The 10,295-nt window shown below is 35.7% G+C and overlaps 1 protein-coding gene across 6 annotated transcripts; it reads left to right on the forward strand.

Moving 5' to 3' along the window:
- The first annotated feature begins 1,774 nt into the window (after positions 1-1,774).
- LOC117692530 (uncharacterized) lies at positions 1,775-7,588 on the forward strand. Of its 6 annotated transcripts, none has more exons than XM_034480706.2 (3): positions 1,775-1,927; positions 4,788-4,875; positions 6,017-7,588. In XM_034480706.2, the coding sequence occupies exon 3, from the start codon at positions 6,113-6,115 to the stop codon at positions 7,448-7,450; it is 1,338 nt and encodes a 445-aa protein (XP_034336597.2). In that variant the 5' UTR covers positions 1,775-1,927; positions 4,788-4,875; positions 6,017-6,112; the 3' UTR covers positions 7,451-7,588. The 6 variants fall into 6 exon arrangements, with proteins under 6 accessions (XP_034336597.2, XP_034336598.2, XP_034336596.2 ...); XM_034480707.2 differs by lacking the exon at positions 1,775-1,927 and adding an exon at positions 2,355-2,378; XM_034480705.2 differs by lacking the exon at positions 1,775-1,927 and adding an exon at positions 2,905-3,218.
- Positions 7,589-10,295: the final 2,707 nt, after the last annotated feature.

The following is a 10,295-nucleotide window of genomic DNA, read 5'->3' on the forward strand; positions in this document are numbered from 1 at the left end:
CCCCCCGCACGGAGTAGGAATTTCATGATTTGGGAAAAAAATTTTGGTAGGGAAGAATTTTTTTTTGGAAGTATAGTTGAGTGCCCCCCCCCCCCCCCCCCCCCCCCCCCCACGGATTAGGATTTTGAAGATTTTTGGAAACTTTAAATTTCCCTTTTTTTATTTCTTTTGCTTGTAAAGATTTTTTGGATGGGTCTGGCCCCCCCCCCCCCCCCCACTTTCAAAAACGATGCTACGTGCCTGAATATGCATCATCATGGTCGATGTGCCAGAGCTATGGTAATTACATTACGTTGTGATCGCTTTCCAAAACTGTTGTTTACCCTCAATGTTTGCATTTTAATTTATTTCTAATTTTATAAAATCTCTGAAAAAAATGTTCATTTTATTTTGAGAGTTTTTTTTATCCTATTGTATTTTGATTGAAAATAGTTGTTGATATGATATAGAGCAATTTAACAAAAGCTTGGACTTTCGATTGGTTGTAAACTATCTAGCTTGCTCATCAAAAACAAACTGTTAAATTTATATCGATTAGAAGAGAAGAGACGTTGTTTTCAATTGTATTGATATTTTTAGCCAACGACCGGACAGTTAACGATGAGTATACCCCGCCTACATCAAACTGGAGTTAGACGCGCACTGCATGCCCAAAGTTTAGTTCTTGATAATGGTTCTAGTAAAATTATTACTATTATTATTTATTCTTGTGATATTATTATATAAATGGAGTATTATAAAGTATAAGCAGTGCTGTGTGTTTTAAGCAAAATTCAAGGAATTAGATATTGGGGATGAATAGCAAGAAAATCGAGTAATGGAACTAATCTATTTGACAAACGAAGGGAGGGAAAGATAGAACAACAAACTCAATAACAGAGTCTAACAAAAGTAGGTGTGACGAGAATCCAATTATTTGGATTATTCTTTTCACACACAGTTACCTCGTTGATAAAGTCAACGGACTTCGTTTTTTGTAAGCCGGGTTTAATTAAAATGTTTCAATTTTTCTGGGATTTATAGTGGATTAATTTGTTGACAATGGCTGTGCAATATATTCATTAAGAGTATTGTTAAATTTTTATCTCTGTATTTAAAAACATTAATAAACTACAAGAATTGTAAAATAAAGTCGCTCATGTACAGTGAAATTAAAAAAAAAAATTCATATAAATAACGAATGTCTGCAAATGTAAAATTACTGAAATGACCTAAAATATACCTATGCCACTGTGCCAAAGAGTATCATCAAGCTCATGCTTGTGTGTACATTGATAATTATGTATTAAAAAACTGGACTAAAATAAATGGTGTAAATTGAATTCAAGTCAACATTGGAATTTCGTTTCTGACACAACCCGGCACCCTGGATGATTTCTAGGTGTCATTGTCACTTTTACAACGCTACCATAATAAACGACCGCAATCAAACGTTGCATAGACATACCCAGATATCTTCCTATGCATATAGACAAAACACAAATAAATGTGTCTATATAAGTAAATTCGCCAATATCCAGTGATACATTTTGGGGGGAATTGACACCCCCTCCTCCCCTTGTATTTTTATATACATATATGTCCAATGTGTTTAATAAAAACCGTACAACGGGTCTACAGAACGGATATGGGGATGGTTGATGAATTTAAAGTGTTTGGTTTACAAAAAGAACAAATACCGTCAGAGGCCGGGCCATTCATTGACATGTAAATCAGATTTAAAACGGAGATGGCATATCATCCACTTAATATTAAATCCATATAAATGTCCACACAATCATTATCTTTCTGCGAGTCTAATCGGGTCACTTGAAGTTCTTTGTGTCTTGTTTGTTTTGATTTTAGACACAACATTTTGACTGAAATTATGTTAGCAATATCAACGTGTTAGAATAGGAGCGGATAAAGGTTAGGAGGCATTTAGTGTGTAAGTACTCTCTCTCTCTCTCTCTCTCTCTCTCTCTCTCTCTCTCTCATATAACGAAGATATGGGAAATGTGTCACTTATCAATGGAGGAATCAATATCATTTAAATCGATCTAGCTTTAACTTTTTATTAACTATACGACTTACAATTGAATTTTATTCAAGAATTGCGGATGTGTATGAATTTAACAAAAGGGAATTGAGGATGTACATGAATTTAACATAAGGGCTTTATAAATATATATTAGAAAAACTGTGTTATATTTAAACATTATATCCAGAACAGCAAACTGAGCAAATAGATGATAAAAGATCTGACGACTGTTTGCGATCCATTCAAATTGTGTTACTTTGAGAAAGGATTATTTGTAGCGTAGATATTTGTACAGAAACACAAGTAGGATGCTTTGTTTTCGATGCCTCGGTTAATTCTTAGGATGCTGCTTTTCAAGGTACACTCCTTCAATTCTCTCTAACTCTTTAAACTAAGCCTAGTACTTTAATGTCTTGTTTTGCTGAAAAAAATGATGTTTTTCTAGTATATGCGAGTGTATAAAGTAATTAACCTATTTCTTGTAGCATTCAAATCTGTGGTTTTTTCCCTCGATGTCGTTTTGATATTTTATCATGGCTCTGAAAAGACAAATGATCCAAGAATGATGAGGCTTTTAAACTGAATCAGCAAAATAGCGCGAAGGTGTGTCAAAATGTTAAATGTATATGCGAAGAATGTATTCGTTCATGTTCAATTCTCTAAAGGTTTGGTGTAGACATCTCATTTTGTCGTTTTTTTAAAATTTCTTTTGGAGTACTAGATGCAGAGTTAAATTCATGGTGTAATTAGAATCTAAAATCATATCAAAAAATTTAAATAAAAACTCATTTAAAATATTTTAAGAACATTACAAAAGAAGAAAGTAAGCTCCGCGAAAAAGTAAGTTGCAGAACTCATATAAGTAGAAAACCTCCGGGCACCTGTCACGGCTTCCGACTGTCGTAACACATCAAGTTCATGACAGAGAACTGCAGTTTTCGACAGCTGTGGGACAAATCGAATGCAATTCATTTGACTGTAAATCGATATTTTATTTCAATATACTTAGTATTTCATCGATTAAGGGAAGGGAGAATAAGAGTCGATAATCAGTGTTTGTTTGCACAAAATGAGAATGAATGTGTAAAAGTGATAAAATGGGCAGGGGATTACAGATCTTGGCGCAAGTTTTATCGCTTTCAGTACTGCATTGGTCACCCTGTATATAGAGGCATGTAATTAAGGCCAGCGTATTAAGGTCAGTGGTTTATAAAGCATTTTATTAAAACTGTATTTAAAAATAACGATACTTTTTATATTATTACAAATGTTAATCTTGTAATCTCTCTCTCTCTCTCTCTCTCTCTCTCTCTCTCTCTCTCTCTCTCTCTCTCTCTCTCTCTCTCTCTCTCTCTCTCTCTCTCTCTCGTTTGTCTAGGTAAAATAAACTTTAAGGCTTTAAGAACTTCGGTTTTCTATTTCACGTTTATGTTTGATTATCATTTACTTTAAAACCAATAAACACGCAAGTAAAAGTTGACGAAAAGTTCTACCTAATTGGATTCTAGATAAGTCTGTGTATTTCTGTGAACTATTTAACAGCACCCTTGGCTTTTATTTCTTGCACACGAAGACAATTTCCCCGTGTGATTCCGCCCAATGAAATAAATAATAAATTACTTGCAGAAAACCAAGTTAATTAAAGTACAGTGGTGTACTTATAAACCGTTGATTCTTCATAATGTGCGCAAAACCCATTCTCGTAGAGTCGTAGGTAGGTATAGCTTAAAATAGTTTTCATTTAGCTATGTTTTTAATCCGATTTAAAAGAATTCTTTTTAGAAAATGTATATACAAGTCATTAATTTTTAGGGTCTGTTGTAAAAACTTTATCTCTTTATCTGTGATAAAAAAAACGTTTTCACTTTGAATCAAGGATGAGTTTAACAACGTGTTGAATCTGCAGATTTAAAAGAAAAAAATCTTAGGCATAATAATGTGGTTAATTGTATACAAGTTAAAAGCTTATTTCTCTTATTTTTCAGACGTAAACATCAATGATTTTTAGACAATCATAGATAAAACTTTCCCTCATAAAAAATTGATGTATTAGCTTTTCTACTTAAAGTCGACGGGGGACCCAGCGAAACTCTCAAACAATGGAAAAGCATATTTAAACAACTTGCATTTTTAACTTTCCTGAATTTCTATGAGTTTTAGACATGCATGTGAAAAGTCGGCATTATAAGAAGTGGCTTTAAGAGGAACAAACAATTGTCAGAGCCTGACCATTTCGTTTTTGGCCCAATTCCTTTGGTGACAGTAATTAAAATTGGTCTTACATGTGACAGGGAGACGGTAATTGAAATATGTAAACATTGTCCAAAGAACTCCGTTGCCGCTGAAGCGATCGTACAATGATCAATTCAATGGAAGCCCCAAGTCTGTAAAATACGCTCAAACTATGAAATTAGCATTTGAAACGTAAGTTGAACTATTAAATAGGCTGTATGGAGTTTAATGTTGCCATTTTATTTCTGTTTTGGGCGTGGGATCTGCAATTGTGAAGCAGCTTAAAGGGTGAAGATACTGGTTTAATTACCAGTACAAATTAAAATGAAAAACATCATAGGGACCAGAGAAGAATTCACCTACTATCCCTTCGTCAGGTTGTCAAGTATATTTTCTCTGAAGGATATTAAGAATCATGTGAATTAGGACGTGCTGTACAGGGGATTATGGTAATTTTTAGAACGAGTTAAGGATTATGAGATTATGTTTAAATTTAGGTTTTGATATCTTGATTTTTCTCTCTTTACGTGAACAGTATCGGGAGACACCCAGCTTCTGGTAGAATGACAGTAGAGAGTCAGAGTGGGCGTCATCACTTAATCCTCGGGGACAAACTTCATAGGGTAAGTCTAATTTCTACAGAAAGCGAGCAAGTTGCACTTTTTACAGTATTTTTATGTGGTATTTATTTGTCTCTTTCAAAATTAAAATCTCTCTCTCTCTCTCTCTCTCTCTCTCTCTCTCTCTCTCTCTCTCTCTCTCTCTCTCTCTCTCTCTCTCTCTCTCATTTCAGTTTCAGAATCATTCACTATGCATGTCGAAGTCGAAAAGTACAAATCTATTTGTAAACCTAATTTAAAGTTTGTTGTTAAATAAGAGTTAAAAAGAAAATAATCGAAGGTTACCATATTACATATAAAACTACAGGTGCCCCATGCACTATTAAATACATTATGGTGGGGTCTCTTTATAATATCTGGCTTGATTCGATGACCAGACCTAGATGTATCGATCAGTGGCCGCTGATTTTTCTCGATTAAAAGGCTGCTTTAATCGATCGCTCGTTAAATTCGTCTTTAAATTGTTATATCCATGGCTCAGCTACGGATTGCAGATGAAATCTACAGATAAATGGGCTTATTTATGAATTATACACCAAGTTAGGTATCGATTTATGTACAATGATTCCTCCTGAGTTAGTACTTTGAATGCAGAATATGTCTGCAAACACCGTTATGAAATCGACACATTGAGTATGAAAGTCGTTGAATGTAGACGGCGATTTGGTATTCACTTTCAAACTCATTTTATCAATATATTTTAACGATTCGCGGATGTTACAAAAATGACAAAAAAAAGAAAAAAATATAGATTTCTTTTCTTTGGTTTGATTTACAAAAGAAGTACTCTGGTTAAGTTCTCTAGCACAAGTGTCGACTTCAACATTCAGTACACAATAGATCCCAACAATCAGATATCGACTTTCAAATACTAGTAGGTATCAGTCTGGCTGCGATAATTGACATTTTACTTAATACAGTAACTAACATTCTCTTATTGAAAAAATCCATTAATCGCAGTCATTATCTCATTGTAATATCTTTTTTCGACCCAGCATGGTATCAAACCCTTATCTTTAATTTTGTAACAGAATGCCAAAACGCTATTGTCTTTGGTATAGAGATCTGGGTATTGATCGAGTTACGTATTAAATGTAAAACGCATGTCAATGAGCGATGAATTTATCCATTTGTCTCGTTTCAGCATTGGTTCTTTGGGATCAGCGCCTCCATTTAAAACCCACTGATATCCATCTTCCACACAGATAATGTTGTGTGCGCGGTGCTGCACGAGGTTCCGATGACAATGGAAGGTGTTAACACAACTAGACTTCCGTCGATAGTTCGGTTCCAGGTCGGCGGGTATGCGACGGAAAGAGAATCACCAGAGCGAGGCTGGGCAAGAATCCGGACTTGTCTGATCGACAACCCTTGTGATTCGGGACAAAATAAAAGACAAGAGATTTGGTCGTACCATAAAAAGAATAGGGGAGTCTTAAGGTCTCTAGTTAAAAGCTTGCCCAACATTCCATTCCGAATAAAAAGGAACAAAAAGAGAAGCCATTCTGACCACGAACTGAGTTCCAAAAATGAGAAAGCCGAATCATTTCTTCCAAAAATTTCTCCAATTGGAATCGAGTCGCCGACGAAAAATGGAAAGATTCGACCCCTAGGGACAGTGAGTAAAAGTGATGATATCATTCCAATTGGAAAATTGAAGAGTGTACGGAATAGAGAAGACAGTGCAATACGACTTACTTCCACTGACACCGAAAACTTACCGGCTACAGGGGTAGATAGAGTAGAGGAACAAAAGAGACTTGAAACTGGGGACGGGAAAAATAATTCTGAGAAAAGATGTGAATCTCGCTTGCCTAGATTACTACCATTTAAACAACCTCTAAGTAAATCAAGAGTGGTGTCTTTTTCTACGAACGATTTGCGCGATTCTTCACAGGTCAGTGATAGAAGCGATTCAAGGTCATCTTGTCTTAGCGAAGACTCGTCCAATTCCGAGAAAGGCATCGAAAAGGTGAATTTCGGACATTCTAGTCAACACATAACAGAACCTATTCCTAGATCAGTTTTAGATATCATAACTGGAAACTATTTATCAGACCCGAGAATCATGGGTGATAGAGCCAAGAGAGACAGAAAAACCGGCACATCGGAGACGGCAACCTTTCCCGGAGGGAACGCGGAGAAGGAGTGGTTCGAGAGAGTGTTGGGCGATAAGGAGATCATAGACATGTCTAACTATGAGAACTTTGCCAGAACGCCAAGAACTAGGCCAATCAACGACTCCATACCAAAGTATCAGAATGTTCTAGGCGCAAGCAACCTTCCGGACCGGAAACCAAAGACTGTCACTTCCCGAAGTCCTCTCAAGGTACAGTTCGATATTCCCTCGGAAGAGAAACCCTCAACAAAACCATCATACCCGACTACGTACCCTAAACAGGCGGGGGAGCCCATTGCAGCGTACCAAAGAACGACCAATTCCCCGAGTTATTTCCCCTTGTTCAGCCGTGATGGATCACCAATCCGTAAAATCGGCGGGCCACCAAAAAACAAACAACAGCCAGGCGCCAAATTGAGAATATCTTTTCCAAACAGTACACCGACCCAAGAAAACTAAACACAGTGAAAATAGTCCCTGTTGCTTGTTGTTAAATACTGTTATTTTGTTCGTTATGTTTCTATTTATATAGATTGTTGAATTGTTTGTTTTGTCACATGTATAAAACACAATGATTAAACAGAAATACTAAATAATTATACTTTTTTTAAAACTCTATAAACAGTCGAAGGGAGATGTCTTAAATACTTCTTAAATTTGCATACTACGCAATACTCCGTAATTTGTGTGCTTTGATTATACCTGCTACTGCAGCACATTATTCATACTCGGAAGCAAATGGTAAAACATAACGAAACACATGTAAAGGTAATACCGTGAATATTAACTTTGCTAAAGACTTTTCCCTAAGGAGACATGCGAACGATTTCCGGTTTATCTTTTACAATATGGCCATGTATAATATATGTCTGTTTCCTTTGTCTATAGATAGATCAATACATGGACAGTACAAAAGAAGGGACGTACAATGAGTTAAACTGTTGTTTTCTATCCGAGATGTAAAATAGTTGAAATTATGTAAATAGTGCCTGTTTGGGAGGGTAACTGTTGAAATTGACACCCCGAGACAACTATTGTCAACCGACGCGAAGCAGAGGTTGACAATGGTTTTCGAGGGGTGTCAATTTCAACAGTTACCCTCCCAAACAGGCACTATTTATTTTATTATACTGAATGTCTTAATTTAATAGGAAATTTTACTGCTTTTATATAAAAATGCAGTGAATTCTATGGCGAACCGTACGCGCATAATATTCGCGCATGTAACAATTCGTTGTGTTACCCGTTGCTAAGTGCGTTGCTAACGCTGAGGGTAATAGAACAGATTACCAACTGCGTCTAAACAAATCAGATTTCAGTATTTAACATGAAAGTATAATAATACTTTATGTTCAGTAGGAGCCCTATGTTCCATATTGCTCAGCTGAACAGCAGCTACTCAGCGAGTTCCGAAGTATAAGTGCGGGAAAAATAAACCTGACATTTCTTATATAGATAAATGAGTCCTTTCCGGTGTATCGATGTATCATATCGATAAAATATCAATATTAGGAAAGTTAACTAATTAAATACCTGAAACACATTGGTGCTTCATTGTCAGTGACCAACATTTTAATGTAATTTTTAAGGCAACTTCGTCTATTTTGTTTTTCCTCATATTTCTACAGCAGTTTGTTTTGTTTTTAAATAAGGAATAAGGAATCATTCTTTGAGTATTATGAGGTGATAATTTTGATCGGGGCGTGATCAAATCCAATAAAGCCCGAAGGGGTTTATGATAGATTTGATCACGCCCCGACCGAAATTATCACCTCATAATATTCAAGGAATGATTCCTTATTACTTATATTTATATAATTTTAAACCATCGTACGATTAAATATTTAAATATAAATAATCAAACCCCGCTGGTGCCTCAATTTGGCTTTATGAGTTAAATAGTACAAAATCGATACGTAGTGTTATCACAGGCAAAGACGCTGGAAAATGTAAATATATGGAAATCCTTTTTTCGATATAAAAAGGGCACTTTGTTCAATGTAACCTTTCTTAGTCGAATACTTATAAAAATTTACTTTTCTTAAAAAGGTTCCCCAAGATAAAACAGAAATTACTATATGATGACATAACTAAATTGTTTAAAGGTTTAAACAATCATCTCATTATCATTGTGGTATCATGAAAGTAAAACTCTACGTAGATAAACAATATCTAACTATATAGGGCATTAATCTAATAAAGTGGAACTTAGTGAATAAATACTATTTAACTGAGACAGTTGTCTTTCACCTTGGTATGCCTTTGGTAAGGTCCTCTCAAAATGAAAAACACAAGAAACAACCAAGTTAAACATGTGCAATACTTAGTGGGCTCAACGTTCAAGGCAATTACACGGGAGATTATTTGGGGCATCGTGTACAAATCGGAACCGGAGACACCGTGCACAGATGACAGGGAAGCAGGAATATAGGATTGGTGGAACATTGGACTCCGTACACAGATTGCAGGAAACCCAACGCACTGATGAGAAACCACAGTTCGTGCTACATAGGTTTCTTCCCTTTTCATTCAATCTTCTTCAAGAGTCAATTATTCTGTAGCTCCCGGTCTGAAAAATTTGCAGTGGACGACCTTGGCGTCCATCCGAATTTTTTCAGAAAGGGAGATACAGACATGGGCTGCGTTCAAGATCGAGGCTGCTACGTAGGGCTACGTAGTTGAACGGTTAGCTAGCCTAATCGCTATTCGTAGCCTTAATATGCTAGGCATCAAATTCAAGATGGCCATCTTAGTTACCACATTGCAAACATGAAATATATTTATGTAGTGATACTTTATTCATCCTTTGAATTATAATAAATTTTAGGATGTATATTTCCACTTAAAATTAACCAATTATGTCGAAGTAATTAGTCTTTAGTTGAATTTTTCAAGCTTCAAATATGAGACCTAGCGGCTACCCTAGCGGTGCGTTCAATAGACCTAGATATCTACGACCTAGCGGCTAGGCTAGCTGCTACGATCTTGAATGCAGTCCTGCAGCTACGATAATTCCAGTTTGAAATAGAAATGTTTGTATGCAAATCTGAAGATGCCTTTATGTAGGAAAATTTGTATTAATAACATCTATATACATGTACAAGTATTTGTGCACAGAACTATTTTGGAACTCAATAATTTATAGTATCTTTGTTAACCAACGCAAACACTTCAAACAAATTGTGAATGAACATGAACAAAGACATAGGCTTTAAACTTTACTAGCATTACATTATCAGTTTCGTTTACTCGCAATTGTTCGTTTCTATTGAACGTGACATTTTGGCCCAGATACACTTGTTGA

This window comes from Magallana gigas, chromosome 3 (genome assembly GCF_963853765.1).
Source record: "Magallana gigas chromosome 3, xbMagGiga1.1, whole genome shotgun sequence".
NCBI lineage: Eukaryota > Metazoa > Mollusca > Bivalvia > Ostreida > Ostreidae > Magallana > Magallana gigas.